The 18,869-nt window shown below is 39.4% G+C and overlaps 1 protein-coding gene across 1 annotated transcript in view; it reads right to left on the reverse strand.

Moving 5' to 3' along the window:
- Positions 1-18,869, reverse strand: part of LOC145401919 (uncharacterized) — a 492,294-nt gene that overhangs the window by 12,727 nt on the left and 460,698 nt on the right. The window contains exons 20-24 of the mRNA XM_080274025.1: positions 17,921-18,024; positions 4,437-4,616; positions 3,052-3,273; positions 1,337-1,431; positions 285-1,135 (exon numbers count right to left, since the gene is read on the reverse strand). Coding sequence (XP_080130151.1) covers positions 285-1,135; positions 1,337-1,431; positions 3,052-3,273; positions 4,437-4,616; positions 17,921-18,024 — 1,452 coding nt within the window. The remainder of the gene's footprint in view (positions 1-284; positions 1,136-1,336; positions 1,432-3,051; positions 3,274-4,436; positions 4,617-17,920; positions 18,025-18,869) is intronic.

Genomic DNA, 18,869 nt, shown 5'->3' on the forward strand with positions numbered 1-18,869 from the left:
AAGAGGTAGTAAATTTAAAATGAGCTGGAGAAGCAAATTAAGAGAAAATGAAGTACCTGTAAAGCAAATCTCTGCAGGTGTGTGAGGCTGGTTGTGTAGAATATAGATCCTATAAAGTGAGAAAGACAAGGTGTACATGACTGCTATGTCAAGTGAGGTGAGCAGGAAAGGTGATATGTCAAGAAAGATAAGTGCTAGAAGGCTGATATGTCAGATGTAAGTTGGCCTTAATATTTACTGGGTGTGCAGGATGGGTGAGATATCAAGTGTAAGTCATTACTTACTTGGTTACCTACAGTTCCTTGCCCCTTGGTGGGTCGGCCCAAAGAGTTAGACCACTCTGTCTCCTCTCTGAATGCATCCCAGTTATAAACCTTCCAATGTAGGGCAGAGTGGGCCAGGTTAGTGCCATTTGTGGTCGGAAGGCTGTGTGGGCCGGGTGGCATCTTGCTCTTGGGGTTAGTTTTGTTAGTCTGCGAGGCAGTATTGCGGAAAATGTTGGTCTGTGATCCTGTGGTCCGCATTAAGGGCTTGGTCTGTCGTGGAAGAGTGGAGCTTCCAGTGACAGAGGAGTTGGAAGGAGCAGGAGATGAGCTCAGAGGCGAAGAGAAAGGAGGCAGGGCGGCAGAGTGAGAGGGACCTCTTTTTGGAGTGGCAGAATGCAAGCCAGATCTCTGCAAAGAGTTAGTGTTGTTTTTATTACCATCAGTGGGAGGGGAGGGGCCATAAGACTGAACAATATGCATGGAGGAGTCATTACTATGGATAGAAGATATTATAGAGCTTCTGGGTAGAGGGACAGGGTGGCTGTTAGCAAGCTGAGAAGAATTATGCAGTACATCGTTATCATGGTAGTGAATTAGAATGTTAGTGGAGTGTTGGGTTATGGGCTGATGAGCGCTGGTATGACAACTCTGGGTCCCGTGGCCGTCAACCTGTGAGCCAACATTATTATAATGTGGCTCTGGTGTGTCACAGGTAGTCTGGGAGTCAGAGGTGTGGCAGTCGAAGCTCAGGTTCTCGTAACTATGGTGGTCTTGTGAGTTTGGGCGGTCCATGTCAGGGCTGTTGGAAACTGATGATACGATATTACTGTCACATATGTGTTGTTTATGCTGGCAGCCATTGTTAGATACTGACAAGAGAGCGCTGTTATCAGCCTGTCGGTCTAAATAAGGGCTATCTGAGGCTGATGAGAGATGATTATTGTCAATTAAGTGTTGTTTATGTTGGCATCCATTTTTGAAAGTGTTGTTAACAGCCTGGCGGTCTAAATAAGGGCTGTTGGAAGCAGACGAGAGGTGGTTGGTGTCAGTTATGTGTCCATAGTGGTGGCAGCCGGGTGTCAGGAGGGAGTCAGCAGACATACTCACACTGGAGCTGCCAATGCTGATGCCAGATGTCACCGAGGACTGCGGACTTGACTGGGGCCTGTAAAATAATAAAAAAAAAAGGGAGAGAGAGAGAGATTCAGAACAAGAATAACAGACATCCCCAAAGTGGTGTTTACCTATTCCAATTATTTCCACTGCTCTTCCATTTTATCACTGTCTCTAATGGCTAATCCAGCCATTAATCTTTCTTCCTTCCTTTCATCAACCACCCAGTTCTGTGCTACCCCATCAAAAACGTAAGAGCCTGGTACCATGATACTCAGTCTAGACATTTAAGGCAGGTGTAACAGTGCAGTTACTTGCCCCTCAGTGGCTGTGTGTGCAATACACTGCAACCATCCCTATGATTTATTGTCACCTTCCACATTCCAACTTTACTCCTTTTTTTTTTTCTTCTTCTTCTTTCTGCCTTCCCATTCCTCTTTTGCAGAACACACAGCTGTCAAATTATAAAACCATTTAACCCCTTCACTACCAGCTGCCTCTCCTAATATGAATATAACTATGGCTACTGAGTTTGCCTTGAAGCCTCCTGATCTGCACTGCCCACAATCTGAGGCTCTAAAACCCAGGCCACTGTGTACAAAAAAATGGGATGGTGGAACTTATTTCATGTGCTTCCATATGCTCACAGTCTATCTGATCACAATGACAACATACTGTATATGGACTCTGATTCACACACTCATTACAACACTTCCACTTTTACATTAACTGTTCTCACTGCAATACCATTCCTTTCTGATTCATACCTGGCCAGCATGGGAATGGTTAATTCTGGCTACCACTCAAGTCACTGGAAATGGTTTGATTATACAGTGAATTTCTGATACTGAAAGGGGTTAATTAAGTTGTTTCTAACCCATGCAAGCAATGCAAAATTATCTAGTGGTAATGAAAACAAAATTCAAAACACAACTTGATTTCCTAATGCAGAGGTCTCTCATAAATTGCACAAAAGCATCCAGCACACCTTAACAAGCTTACCAACCAAACATGACTAAGCTGTAATACAACTAAACAACTACTCTACTCAACCCAGTCCCTTTCTTCCTTCCCACTTTTTTTTTTCAGTAAAATACAACTGGAATATTACAACAACACTCTAGTTAATACTGTATACAGAAACCATAGTATTCATAAACATCTTTTTTTTCTCTCTCTTTCCTTCCCTCTTCTATTTTACTTTCACCTCAGTTCTATTTTCCTTCTTTTCCACTTCTCATTCAATTCTCATCTTTCAATTTCCCATCCCTCTCTCCTCTCTTTTCCTACCAACAATATTCAGAGATAAGCTGAGAAAACACTTGGTGAAAATAGAACAAACTTAAGAGAATAAAGTTCCATAAATAAGATCAATGATACAGTGCAGAAACTACTAACTAGATTTTAATTATGGATAGGCTAAGTTAGGTCAGCTTACTGATACTACTTTAGGTCGGGCAAGAATAATGCTCTGTTGTTGGTTTATGCAACATAAGGTAAGGTTATATCTGGGCAGATGAGATGAGAGGAGATTAGATTAGATTATGCTAGGCTAGGTTACATTAAATTAGGTTAGGTTAGGTCAGATCAAGGTGAGTTATGTTACATTAAGGTGGGTTAAATTATGACAAGATGTGATAGATAAGTGTAATGTTACTTTAGGGTAACTTACTTCAAAACAGCAGTAAACTGTGATCCTCTCTCACCACTCCTCACATTTCCAAAGCCTCCAGTCCCAACCACCCCTCCCCCCTCCCCCCGATCCTCAGGACCATCAGGGGGGGCCAAGGGGTCGTAGTGGATGGAGGTGGGGGGTCCTTTATTCCCTCCACCAGTAACTAGGCTCTTCACACTTGGACCGTTGACCATGACAGTTTTGTGGGGACTTGGGTATCTACAAAAGTAGGTCAAATATGATGCGAGATCAAGAGAAACTGGATGACAAAACATTTTTTTATCCATCTAGATGAGACACCAAGAGAAATATGACAAAATGGGTGTGTATTTTCCATCTTTCTGTCTTTGGCCACCCATCCAGTTTTACTGCATATTCAAGGTAGTCATGACAAAAAACCTCCAAGCCCTTCTCTCACCACTCATATTCATTTCTTCCTACTACAGTACATCAAAACACTTTCCCTCATGTAATTCTTTTACCTACAGTGCCCCTCCTTTATGAGATACAGTACTGTTATGTAAATATTTTATACATTCAGCTTTTGTTCAGCTGATTACTCTTTATATGCTGGGACACTTAAAATGTACAAATTACTAAGCTGCAAGGAATAAAAAAAAGTTAACTAAAGCACTAAAAGTACAATACAATATAACAAGATACCAGGTACTGTACCTGTATTTGCTTCCCAAAAGCTGTCTAAAAGTTTGTTTGTAATATTGCTGCACTATGCACTTCTTTTCTAAAAAAACACATTTACCAACTGACAATAGATATACAATCAGAAAATACACCTAATACACTGCAGGTCATAAAGGGTTAAGTCATAAAAGCAACAGCAGATATCACTGGTAAATCCAGATATTTCTAATGAGGGTGAGGGGGTGGAATGATAATCCCAAATACAGCACTGAGACCATTTAGTCACTAGATACTCATAATTATTGAACAGTTTCTCACAATAAATACTTATATATAACATTCTGCTGTCAGCATTTGTTCTACATGGATATACATATTCTTAACTAACTACAACAAGCCATAAAGAAATAAGTGAGTTGCCGAGGCTTGTGTGTTTCAGTAATCATTGTCTCTGCTTATACAGTATTTACTGATGGTGCTTTGCATAATGAAATTATCAATGTAATCAAATACAGAAGGAATGGGGAGACCCTTGCTCCCTGGTCCCTACCTTGGTGTCCTACTGAAAAGGATTAATTTATTAATACAAGTACAGGTACATTGGTATATAGCTCTACTGAAGAAGTGATTATGTCCAAACATAAAATCTGTTCAGTTATATTTCTATCCATCCAGGTTATGAATAGAAAAACGAAAATGGACATACAGACACACAAGTACACAAACAGCTCACTACTGACCCATATCCCTGTGCTGATGATGGAGGTGGTGGTATGGGTGGGGGTACAGAAGAGGAGATGGTGGGTGCCCTGGGGTCGTGTCCTGCCTCTTCCTGCACCCGCATTGTGCCCTGACCCTCTCCCGCTTGGCCATCAGGACCAGACATGCGCGATGAGGTTATTGTTGCAACCTGGCTGTCCCTGGGAGGTTAGGCAAAGGGGTGAGTGAGTTGGTCTATCATCAATATCATCACCATCATCCCTTCATCATCACTATCACCTTTATTATCCCTTACCTTCATCAATTACATTACCAGTTATCATCATCATCACCATCTTTTACAATAACATCAACTTCCCATATCAATATCATTCATTATCATCATCACCATCACCATCACCACTATTATCACCACCAGCAACTTCACCACTGCTATAATTAACATCACCATCATCATCACTGTTATGTCTTATCGACAACCTCATGTTATCATCACCATCATAACTCTATTTACCATTAAAATATGAGGTGCACAAATTCCAAAAATAGCAAGAGGAATGCGTAAAAAGAAAACTGTCAACAGAGTAAACACTGAAATTAATCATACATTCATTCATTCACTCATTCCAACAAAAAAATCACATAAAACTTTCATAGACTCTTTCTACATCTTCAGCATAAAATAAATTGTCATAAAACACAACAATTCAGTATTTATACTCACTAAATACAACAGAAGCTACATAACAATACAAGAAACATCATGCTGCAACAAAACAGACACACAGTTCAAATACACAGGTACATACAATACAGATCACTCTCTCTCCACACACACACACACACACACACACACACACACACATATATATATATATATATATATATATATATATATACACATATAATCATCAGCCATTTGAGTGTCCACTGCAGGACCGGCCTATCCAGACCAAAGTGGGGACGATACAGCCTATATATCTCTACCAAGTGGCTTAAGCTGTCTGGTAGAGATTGTAAGTAGGGTGAGAAGTGTTTATAAGTGTGATTGTAATGTTGGAGTGGTTTTGGATGTGTATGTAGTCTGTGAACCAAGGGTAATTGGCCCGCACAAGCTGACTGGGTGCAAGCATACTTTCTAGTATGCGACACTGGTTCAACCACAGCACCCCTTTTGTCCACCAAAGTAGTACATGGCCAGGTGAACATTCCCAAAGTTTATTATCCTGGCGAGGCACAAACCCTCATTCTCCCACGTACGAAAACGCACACTCTACCACTGTACCACAGAGCCTCCACACACACACACACACACACACACACACACACACACACACACGCATATATTTATATTTATATATAGTGTGGGCATGATTCAGGAACAATGGAAATATGAAAGAAAGCAAATACTACCAAATTAAGTCATAACCAACAAATAATTAACAGTGCCAAGTGAAATGACATCAATTCTTACTAATCAAGCCTTCAAAATTCTTTGCTCTGTCTCACACACCATTCACACATTACCGTAAATCACAATACAGTGAGTCCTTGGCAAATGAAAACTTTATGTACGAATTTTCAATGGTACAAAAATGATGAACGTAGGACAAATTCCACAATACGAAAAGCCTCTGTCTCGATTGTACAAAAAGTGATACGAGAGGAAATATGAAAAATTCAAAATGGGCGTGCTGCACAGCGCTGTGCTCGCTTGCGGCGAGAAAACGAACTAACCCCTCTTTGGTAAACACATTTTCATGCGCTTCTCAGTCAAGTCATGTCCATCCTCTCCTCTCAGCTTCGCTGTAAGTTACGCTGTTTTTCACCTTTTCGTATTTTCACCATGCCTCCCAAGCGCCCTGCATCATCTCCAGCATCCGGGGAACCAGCTGCATGGAGGAAACAACATCGTACTCTCACTCTTGAGAGGAAATTGGAAATAATAAGATCCCACGAGGAGGGGCAGGGAGTCTTGGAGGTTGAGCGAGCTTTAGGCCTTGCACCTTTTAATACTACAGTACTAATACTACTGTAATTAGTTGTACGTTTTATTTTTTTAATGTCTGTACAATAGTATAGTACTGTATACGTGTATTGCATACTTCAAAACAGGAGGGGTAAAGTTTAAGTGGGGGGTCCAATGGGGTCCTGGAATGCATCCCCCCCTTTCTATGTACTGTATATTTCAATGGGGAAAATTGTTCCGATATATGAAATTTCGCATTACGAAAGTGTTTTTTTTGGTCCCGATCCCTTTCGTATATCGAGGACTCACTGTACTGTATTACATGGTGCATGACACTTTAGGAAGTACAATCATGCAAAATTATAAATACAAAGAATTAACTGCCATAAAAATTAATAAAATGCTAAGAAAAATTTCTCTCTCACCTGAATATCCTTGAAGCATATTTCTTAACAATTTAATGTAGATTTTACAAAAACATCAGAAAGTTTGCTCCATTAATGTGGATTTCAGTACATTTTAATGATCCAGTCTTCATCACAAGTTTCAGTCCTATTATAGAATGCACATCAGCTTTTCATATAAGTATCTACCTCCTGCTAAATGTCATCAAAAGTGACAGCAACATTATACCTTAAATCCTAATTCATGATCACTTCCTCCTGTAACTTCCAGCTATCCTCCTCCTTCATGTATTGTAGTCCTTCAATACTGTATATCCTTCCACTTAATTCTAGCTCCTCCTCTGTCATTTTCCCATCACCATCCCTTGAGTAATCTTCCACTTCATTCTTGCACTCTGCTTACTGTCTTCCTTCCCTCATTCCCCCATCACTTCTCCCTCCTGCCACTCCAAGCTGCTCTCTCTCATAAACTCCTCTACTTTCTTCATCCTCCTCATTCTTAGTCTTCCTCTCTGCATTTTGAACTGTAATTGTAGGCTATATTTTCTCTTATTATTTCTTCATCCATCATCCTTTCCATAAGCATAAGAATGAGTACCTGGTACTGTAACATTATGAAACAAGAAATTATCACAAGCAACCACATATCACCCCTTTATTATGTCACAACTCACTTCTTTATATCTAAACATCCGAGTATATTGCTTAAAGATGAATGCTTACAAATTGCTCTTTGTAAAAAATACAACTTTACATTACAAACATGAAAACTATCTACACTCTCTTTACACTTATAAAATACAGAGAGGGTACAGGTTAGGCAAGTCAGTACATTAAGACCCCTTTATTCTAGCCTCACAAAATTCTAGCATTTCATCTGTCTATCCTTGGTTCCTAAATAATTATAATACCTCACTGCATGGGTACAGTTTTAGATTTCATTATTGTAATTTAGGTATGATACTGTGTAATACAGTCCAAGTATAGTAGGATCAATGCTTGTGTGAACATGGATGGCAAGGTTTTGCAGTATCACAACCAAACAAATGTTTCAAAAGATGGACTTTTGTCAACAGGTAAATAAGATCAGCTCACATGGGCTTGGTTACCTGCTGAAATCTGATTTAGTTTAGCAACCTTTGTCTTTTTTTTGTGGATTAGCTAGCACTGAGCTTCCTAATTATAGCAAAAAATGATAATGCTGAAGGTCACAAAAAGGAAATAAAGTTTATTTCCTATTAGATAAAGGCAAAAATTGTGACAGGACTTAAAGCAGATAAGAGAGTTTTTATATTGAAGTTCAGATTTTGAATATGAGTCCACTGTTCAAACAGTCAAGAAACAAACCTGTCAAGATTACATTAAATATGACTTGAGTACAGTAAATATTTCCAAACTGCGAGTGATGTGATTCACTGCTGAATCAGATGGGTACATTATCAGTTGTTACACACAAAAAACTGATGCTAGTTAGGACAACACGGCATGCAAAGGCTAAAGAAATGTGCACTTAAGTGGCTACTTAAGTGACTGAGGTGGCTCCAGGTTTTTCATCCTAGCAGGGAATGGTCATTACCTGGCATGTGAATATGAAACAACTGAGAGCATGTGTAGATGATGAGATGGTAGTACTCTGCAGAAAATTATTTATCAGGTTGGTTATGGTGCTAGCCAACTGATTTATTATGATGGGACCACCTATCAATTATATGTGAAAATACCAAACTGCAGGTGTCAGTGCTGGTGTTTCTGAGTTGCAAGTTTCAATTGACTGATTAGCAGCTACATAGTGTGCTAATAAGACCAGGTACTGCAGGGTCAAGCCTCTGGTTGTGCAGTTGCAAGGGGTTCCCAGAAGACCTAGCCTCTCTCTACAAACCCATTATCACACCTGCTTCTTAAGTCAATAATTCAATAACTTTTATTTATCATTCTGTATTAAATAATAGTTCTAGGATGCTCAGGTCATGTTCTATATGTTATACATTATGTGTTGTAAATATATGAATGAATATAAAATCAAAAGATCTGAGGTGAATGAGGGGTGAAATATCGCATCAGTGTATGGTCCTGTGAACTCTTGTCCAAACTTTTTCCTCCCTCCCCAAGTTATAAAGCTTAGAATGCAGTTCTCCTCAGTTCAAGAAATGGCACAAACTGTCAACCTGCTGTAGTTTAACAACTAATGAGGACTGGAGAAAGCAAGAAGAGCAGTGTGTGATTAACCACATTTGTTCCAATATTATAAATGTTTCATTAATTCAATACCCTACCAGCCCAATGAGGGAAAAATAAAGGGGTTTTACTGTACAGTATACTGTACATGTCAGATATGAGCACAGTAGAAATTTGATTTTCCAAATATACAATTATCAAACTACCTTACTACAGTACTATCATCCTGATTATCCAAAGGACTCATTAGGCACAGGTAGTTTCAATTTCACATGTAGGACCCCATTCAGTAATGCCATTACATTTCTGGAGTTCTCAACTTGCGCGGTGAGATTCCACCCTATGCATTACACGTAAACACAATAGCAAGATCTTATTACGGTTTGACATATTTTTATACGTTTGGCGTTCTGAACTCATACAATTAGCACTGGTTATGTTACCAATATGCCATGAAAGACTGACACAGTTTGGAGATAGATAAAAGAACCACTGAGCACATCCATATATCCAAACTATCAGCCACACATTCAAAAACTATTCTGTAACATGTTTATTCTTCACCACTCTCATTATGAATTATTTACCAAACAGCAATACAGGCAATTCACCCCTTCACTACATGAGGTCTCCTCAAAGTTTAATAAAATTTTCGAGCACTAGGAAGAATAAACTACAGATAAAGACAAAATTTAACTGAAAATTTACAGGACAGTACTGGTAACTCTATCACTACAAGACATCTCCCCTGTGTTGAATCACGTGACAGTTGCAAGAACTAGTTAAACTAAGCCAAGCCATCATCATATGGAATGAGCTACAAGGATTGACAATAATTAAAAGCGGCAGGGGAATATTACGTGTCATTAAAAAATTCTTCGGCAGCAGTTGCGCGTGGATAATCAGAGTTTTACTGTACACATGCACCTGACAGTTACATAATCAACTGCACTTTGTTGTAAGAGAAAGATTCTCTGCCATTTCTGTTCCTCAGTCATTTATAGCACTGACGTTGTGGTTGTGGTGTGGAGAGATAAGAGGTTTGAGAGGTAAGCTATAAGAATGCAAATATGAGGAAACGAAGGATTGCTGTTGGGCTAAGAAAAGATGCAAGGGTACACTGTATGTTGGAGGACTGAATGGGATGGGATGAGGAGCTACAGTTCAGCTGGGTTAAAACAGAAGTGTATATGCTGTAGAATGAATCAGGATGGGATGAAGGATTCCGATGAGATAACAAAAACGTGGAAAAATATTCTGGATGACTTAGCACTAACCAGGAGGGGAAAAAAAATTTGAATTAGGATGGAACGAAAGACAGGAACTGAGTCAGGAAAAGGTGAAGTATATACACACCTCATAACATACAATAAGATGGGAAGTTGAAACAAAAATTGCAGGTTGGCCTTCCCTTACACTACATAATCTTTGGCATAGGTTACAAGTGTTAGAGTAGTCAATGCCTTATCATAGTATAAATGGTGGTTTATGATATAGTAGTTACATGTATCAGAACAACAATTACAAACGTTACGAAAAGTTAGTGATGTTGGAGCAGTAAAAGTATTAATTAAATTTTGTTCAACTGTTTCACTACCAGCCTACAATATGGAAGATGACCTCAAACACTGACTAACACTTTCTCTCCCTAATCTAACTTAATAATAAGACCTACCTCATCTAACCTAACATACCTACTCACCCCTAAATACTCTAATCTAGCCTACTCTAACCTAATCTAATCAAACACCAGCAACACTATCACCATGACACACTACCTGTACGTATATCCCAAACTGTCTGAATGTTGAGATGTCTACAGTATGTTACATTTCCTTTCACACCTTCATTATCTTCCTATCCCAGCTTACTATATCATACATGGAGTGGGTAGGATACAGAAATCACAAGAGAAAAACAGGCAGATACATACAGATATCAACAGAGCACCCACTGAAATGGCGCACATATTCATTTACTCCCTATTCATCCTTCTGAATTCTCAAATACACCTTACATACAAAACCATTCCTAACAGATTCACTCAAGTTGTACAGTTTTATTATCAGTGTACCATCTCATCTTCAACCTTTAAATATTCTCATTGAAACCTTTTTCACAACCCTAATCATAATACCAGTAATTTTTTCTGCAAGGGTTGTTGTTGTTGTTTTTTATTAGTCTCTCTCCACCTGACCTTGCAGACCCGCTCACTGCAGGCAAGAAACTGCCCTTACAGGGTTGTCCCACAGGTTCCCTACACCACTGATGTTGTCTGCATCTTAGCATAGCATGTTATGTATAGTGCACCATTATGTGTGTTACATTGTGTGGGTCTATTCTACAAGTGTGGCATGTGTTGCCTGCGGTTCCATTTAGCCCAAAACTAAACTGATAATTTAGGAGGGCTGGGTGATGTTCTGATCTAAAGCCTAACTGGAGAAATTTGATCAGATCTATTTAAGGATGCCTCTGATGGGTGAACATTAGGATGGAGGGCTTGGAGTAAAGTGTTCTGATCAAGGTGATCTATTGTCCTGTGCATGAAGTGGGCATATAGGTGTTTCTTAATTGTTAGTGTAGGAATGTCTGGAGGTAGGACGTTGCTGAAGTGGGTCCAGTAATGCTTTTGTGGGGATAGTTTTATATGCCTAGTTGTACTGTCTAGCTCTGTCATATACAGTAATGACAGGGATGTTGTGTGTCAGAACAGGCTGCCACAAAGAAATATATAGCTCTCACTGAGACATTCTCCAACTGGGAGGACTTCAGTTACAGAGTGGAGGTGAATGACAGGAGTAATATTGGTGAAGCCAGTGATGATACATACAGCATTGTTCTGTATGGTCTGCAAGGTGTTGTGGTGGGTGTCAGATAGGATGGGAACCCATGTTTGGGAAGTCCATGCTCCATCACATCATCTAGGTGCACTCTATTAAATTGTATTCTTTTCTTCAGTGTCCTAAAATACTGGACAGCAATATTTTAAAATGTATTTACCTTATGTACCTTATATATATTCATCAAAATACCATGCCATACAAATGACTCACACTCCTCATGCAGTCCTCTTGCAGCCTCCCTACTCAGCTGTATGCATCTATCAAGGCTTTCATACCACCAGTCACTTATCTCCCTTGTGCAACTCTAGTTGTCATCACCATTAGCTACTGTATATATGTACCACTCCAAGTGGTCTTCCTTTTAGCTGTATCTTCCCTCTCCACAATCATGACACTCATTCTCTGAGCCTACCAAATACAGACATTCACCCAATTATGATGTCATATACAATGGACTACTGCACTACAGTACTTGCAAACATCAAAGATTCCCCGGATCACTTCACACTTTTAAAGAGACAAACATTAGATGCAAATAGAAACTGTTTTCTGCCACTGCTTTACAAATGCAGAGTACAAATTCAGTTAGCAAGATACTAAACTACTTCCTTATCCAGAATATCATTATCACACATCATTCTCCATTAGCCTGTAGTACATCTGTATCGAACTTAAACTTTTTTCAACTGTACTTCTACAGTCATTTTTGTCCCTATTTTATGGCAAATCATGCACTTCATTCTACTTCAAATTTAAAATATAAAAGTTCAGAGGCTTCATAGGGTATGATAAAACTTAAGACCTACAACACCAAAGTCTGATTATCTAGAATTTTTATGTAATCTGGAAGGCCCCAGGAAGAGTTCTATATAGGGATGAACAACTTGTCCCTTTGACTGACAGATGTCTCTCAGCTATGCAAAATCATCTGGTGCATCTACTGCATCAAAATGGTTAATGAAGATAGTTTTTAACCCTCTGACTGCTACGAGGTCTTTTAGCTACAAGTATGCAAAAATCATGTCTTAACCTAAATACTATACCAATAAGTGTCTGTTATTCTTCTTGTGACCATAGGTTCATCTGAACATGAACCCAGTGGACTACTCATACAAGCTGAAGTTGTCGTTCTTCCTGCAGTTTGCCATCTCCTTACAAAGGACAGGAAAGGAGTTGAGGCATATTTATATACAGTAACCTGGCACCTCCATCACATGGTTATACAGGAGCCACCATAATGAAAGTGTCCCTCTCCAGAAAAAGGGTTACCCCTTTGATTCATCATTCATTCATTGCCAGACGCTATGTATCCCAAACGGGGTGGCCAAGGGCTTAGAGTTAATTGTTTTACAGGGAGGGGCACTAGTCCTCCACCAACCCCACTTGACACGTAGGGATGCCAACAGCATCTGGTGTTCCCAGGCGGTCACCCATCCAAGTACTAACCAGACCCAACGTTGATTGCTAGGATATTTCTCAACAGTGTAAAGTACACTATTATCATCTGGCTTTAGTCTAAATAAATTAACAAAGTACATTCACGGCAGAATTAACCCCTCAACTTGATGACACATTACTTCATTCCGTTACTCCCATCTTCATACAATTTTATTAAGCTTTGGATAAACTTTTCATACTGGAGTGGTTACATCTGTCCATCTAACCCTTCACTACTAGTGTACTCTCCTAAGCTGTATAAAACTGTCTGATGGCAGCAAGAATGACACAAAAAGAATGTCAGTAAGATTCAAGGGGTTACTACCAAACTAAAACTACAGTACTTGAGCTGCTTGGTCCCAGCCACAGGACATAAAATACAGGAGTCTTGGTTTTGCTATACATTCTGGGGTGTGTGCAAGACCTGCAGTATGGTTACCCCACATTTATTTTTTTTCCTGGTTCTTTACTATATTTTTCTACTGCCTGATGTTGCCTCCTGTGAGGGGTGGCCTCAATCCCTCCTCCCACAACACACAACTCACAATCATACATTCTCCCAACTTATCTTTCCACCAAGTTTGTCATTAGTTTCATTTTGTTTCAACCACTCCATTTTCACACATATACTTTGTCATTTTTTTCATTCTCCACTGTCTCCATATGGCTAAACCATCTCAAAGCATCAATCATTTACCCCACTATGTAATGCAGTATCCAACACAACATAACTATACACAAAACATGAGGCCTCTACGCATTTTAACTATCATTCTAGTCCTTGCCTTACCAAGTCATATACAGTACAATCCCCAAAATCTGGATTGCATGTTTCCAAAAATACCAGTTTTCCCAAACAATTCTGAAAGTTTCTAATTTAATGAGAAAATTTTTAAAAGTTTATATTTACCACTGAAAAAATCCTGGTTTAGTTTCCTGGATCACTATTAAATTGATAACAGCCACTGTAAACTAGACAAATTCCATTTAAGTGAGGGAATAGGTAGAAATCAGTTTGGCAACATAGTAGTAAATGAATGGAATAAGCTACCTAGTAATGTAGTTGCTGCCCCTTCCATTGAGAATTTCAAGCATAAGCTAGATAAACATATGACAAATAAGGGGTGGGTATTAAAAAAAATGCATAACCAGTACTAATTCATTCTTTTCCTTTTCAAGTTATGGTAGTCTCTTTTTCTCCTTTCACACTTTCCTATAAAATGCCCATGCCTGTTTTTCTGTACTATGTGGTGTTCTTTCTGACTTTTTCCTGCCGGCTTTGGCTGGAGAGTTTGGAGGGCGGGGAAGAGCCTTCTTCTTTGCTATCCTTATCTCATTCTAGTAGTTCAGTTACTCTTCTAGGAGCTGCCTAGCATGGACCAACTGGCTTACTGCAGTTATCCTCTCTTCTTATGTTCGTATTGTAAAGTACAGTAAGCCAAGTTGGACTCACTTGAACCACAAGATTGATTTCACAATTTTTTTTTTTGTTGTGAGTCAACATGGCCAAAAAGTCATCATTGTTTATTGCTAAGTTTTCACACCTGAACCTTCAAAATCATGACTGGCATAATAAATTTGACCCCCGATGCACGGAATGACAGATAAATATCAATCACGTGGGTGTCTATACATTTAAATCATGGTAATGATACAGCTTCAGTTTTCCAAAACCTTCTTCATCCCGACCATTCCATATTTGGGGAATTGCACTGTGCAGAACAGTACAGTTTTCCCTGTGTGTAATGAAAGAAACTGCCCTAGTCCATGTGCTGCATGCATTATCCATACTAAGGAAGTGCTACCATCCATCCATCCCTCATCCAATCCTACATTGCCCCATGAGGAGTGTAGAAGCCTGGGGCTAGGCAAGTTGGCCTGATATTTAAGATGAGAGTGACCAGCCTCACTCATCCCTCAGTGGCATTACGTGAGCAATAAACCCTAACCATCCCTTGGATATAAAGCCTTCACTGGCTCAATTCAATTGGAGCACCTTAATTACCCACTAAACCACTAGGCACCATAATTTGGTTGTATGGTTAGTACCCAGCATAGAAAATGGTTTCCTGGTGTACAGGAAACCATTTGTCCTGTCACTCAGTGCAAAGTCACCCACAGGCAGAACGACGAGGAAAGAATGAAGGAAAGACAGACAGAAGAGGGAGTGTAAAGTTACCCGTAGGCAGAAGGATGAGGAAAGAATGAAGGAAAGAAAGACAGAAGAGGAAGGAAGGGAAGAAGGATGGAGGAGAGGAAAGGGTAGACACCAGATAGCTGCACTACATCAAGTGAGTGGATGGTCAGTGCCCCCACCTACGCCTGGACTAAAATATTGTAAGACTTATCATCCCCATTCATCTTCATCATCACCGTGTTTCCCACTGAGTCATGGAAGAAGAGAATCAAGAGCACAGTTCTCTGACCATGAAGACCATGAATCAAAGAAGTTTCAGTTCTATCACATCTCTCCCTTATTAATGAAGCTATAAAACTGTTTGAACCAAAGGTGGATGTCATGGTTGACACACCCTCATCCAAATGATCTCACATTTCTGTTAAGTAAACTGGAAAAAGGCAAAACTTGCTATCTGTTGTTCATCCACCTGAGCTTACCAAAGATTTTTGTCATTCTGCAACTTTTTTCCCATAGCTCAGTGGTAAAGAAGACAATGTTATGGTTCAACATCCTTACGACTGCATTTTTTCATAACTAGCACCATACTGTTGTGTTACTCTCTTGTTACACCTCGGCATCAAAGAAGGAGATATGGCAAGCTTAGGACAAAACAATGTGGCCAAATTAACCATAGTTTGTGCTAGTACAAGAATATACACTATTTCAGTATTCTTGCATTTCTGTTTACTGTCTGCCTGATCAATTACAAACATAATAATGCAAACATCCTGTAAAACAGGACAGTGCAATCACTCCTCCTTATATTGCATGTTGCTCTATTTGATGTAATTTCTTAAAACAGTTAATCACAGAAAAATTGCTTAATAAAGTTCAACTGTTACCTATAAAGCTGATCTGCTAGTTTCCTTCAGTTTACAGCACTGTACCAACTGTATGGATAAAGTTGTGACATTTTGTAACACATTCCTAACTTATAATATGGCTGCCTGTATGTAAATCCCTTCATTTTGATGAAAAATTTTCTTGTATTCTTGCTCCTGGGCAGACAATTTGATGCAGTGTTGAAATGACCTCTTATTATGAAGAGGTTTAATGAAAGATTTATCATATCTCTCTGGCTTGGATTCTCTCTCTTAACATAGGCAACAGTGTCTAGAGGGGGCATGAATGAAGCAAAAAATAAGGCAATAAATTAAACGGTAAATTTCAAAGCTCACCTCTGGTACAGTACATGGTTAGTTTTTCAATACACCCAAAAGGAACAAAAAATAAATTAAAAAATCTAGTCTTTTGTGTCACAAACGTACCAGTTCCTCCAAAGAAACTCACAATTATTCAAAATAGTTTTGCACCATTACAAAAAATACATTATTCATATACAAAGCAAACTTCATATGCATAAGTGGCAACAAACTTCAGTCCGTAATCATTGAACACAACACCTCTCTCAAGACTGTAGCTTCTTGAAATAAGGAAAGCTTTGAGCTGCCTCATAAAAAATTCAGCAAAAGTCAGCTGTCTCATGGATAATGGAAATCTATTATATAACTTGGGGGTAACAAGAAAACTACTGATTAAAGAAAGATGACTGATGAACAGCTCCTAGTTCACTGTGGCACAGAGGATTATCTTCACAACACCACACCCTGGAATGCTGTTGGAAGTTTCAACAATTCAGCAAGATACTTCATGTAACCAAACATTATCCTGAAAGCCTAAAGACATAGTTGAAATTCTGTTCTAGCTTTTACTGGCAGCTAGTGCAGGTCATTTAGGGCTGAAGTACTTGTAGTGGGGGTTCTCAGAAGACCAAAGATAAGTCTTGCTGCCCTAATTAAAACAGACCAAACCTTCTTTAATACTGCAGATCATATGGGAGACCAATCCACAGTACAAAACATTAATCAACATATGGTCTATTCAGAAACTGTCTTAACAAGTACAGATTTCTGATGTGTTGATTATAGCTTCTGGCAACCCAACGTTTTACAGCTAATTATAAGGGATCATAGCAGGCTCAACTACCTATCCTCCTAACTCCATCAATCACATTTTTTTTTTTTTTTTAAATTCAGTCTAGCTACCCATCCATCCATCATCCAATCCTACATTGCCCCATGAGAAGCGTAGGAGCCCAACGCTAGGCAAGTTGGTCCTGACATTTAAGATGAGAGTGACCAGCCTCACTCATCCCTGAGTGGCATTACATGAGCAATAAACCCATATCAACCCTTGGAAAAACATGCACCAGCTCAATTTGATTGGAGTGCCTTAATTACTCACTAAACCACCAGGTGCCACATTTTGGTTATATGGGTACCATCCAACGAAGTAAATGGTTTCTTTTCTCCAGTTTTAGGACAATTTTTAAACTGGTTGGGACAATTTTTAAACTGGTGAGGTTTGATGTACCATTCAATTAATCACTTTAATATGAATGGCCTTAAAAAAAAAAAAAAAGGTTATCTAATTGAATTTTTGACTATGACTGAGGTGTGCTGTCTAAACATAGAGGTCGTGCATGAGGAGAAAGTACCTGGGTTCAGAAGGCCGCAGTGTTCCATTCACCAGCTCCCCTCCCCCTCCTCCTCCACCTCCACCCTTGTCTTCTGGACCACCAATTCTGTCGCCAATGCTGTCCTGGACAGAAAGAGAAGAGATTGGATAAATGCACATATGGAAACAGGCCAACACAAGCCTGGCTTAAATATTGTACCGTAATCCCCCATTTATCCAGACGTCCATAATCTGTACTATCCATAACCTGGATGAACATTTTTCCATTTTATCTAGACAAAATGCTTGCATCCGGGTGGAAATTATGGCCAAGTGAACATTATCGCCTGCCTGGGTGGGGACAGCTCTGTGTCGCCACGCTGTCTGGCTCGGTAGTTCACCTAGCGACTGCTAGAGACCCTCTCGGCCAATCCCAGTAGGTGTACACTTGTGCATGTATGGACATATGTGTGCATATTTGAGTGAGTGAAATACTGTGTATGTGTACATATGAGTCCATTTCACGTGTATGAGAGAGAGAGGTGAAAGTGAAGATGAAAGTGAGGGTGACTGAATGTACTAGTGAAGGTAAACATAAAAGTGAGAAAGTAAAGATGCAAGTGAAGGTGAAGGCAAAACTGAAAATGAAAATTATAATAATAGTGAAAGTGAGTGTAAAGGTGAAGGTGAATATGAAAGTGAAAGTGAGCATGGAAGTCAGGGGCGTACCTAGAGATTTGGGGGCCCAGGGGGCTAGGTTCTTTGCGGGGTCCCCCTCCAACATCTAAATATAGGAGGGGCCCCCCCGAAAGCTAGGGCCTGCCATAGGTATACTGTAAAAGAACTGTGGGCAGGTTTTATAGTGTAACAGTTTAACATTCGTAATCCTTGCCATAACTGGTTTTTAATTACCAAAGTACATTTTTCTGGTGTGTTTTGCAGTGTTATTAATGAAACTGGTAAAAATTTTTGATGCTAATGTTACGATG

The sequence above is a fragment of the Coenobita brevimanus genome, chromosome 57, assembly GCF_032717465.1.
Source record: "Coenobita brevimanus isolate Jiangsu-jjx chromosome 57, ASM3271746v2, whole genome shotgun sequence".
In the NCBI taxonomy this organism is placed as follows: domain Eukaryota; kingdom Metazoa; phylum Arthropoda; class Malacostraca; order Decapoda; family Coenobitidae; genus Coenobita; species Coenobita brevimanus.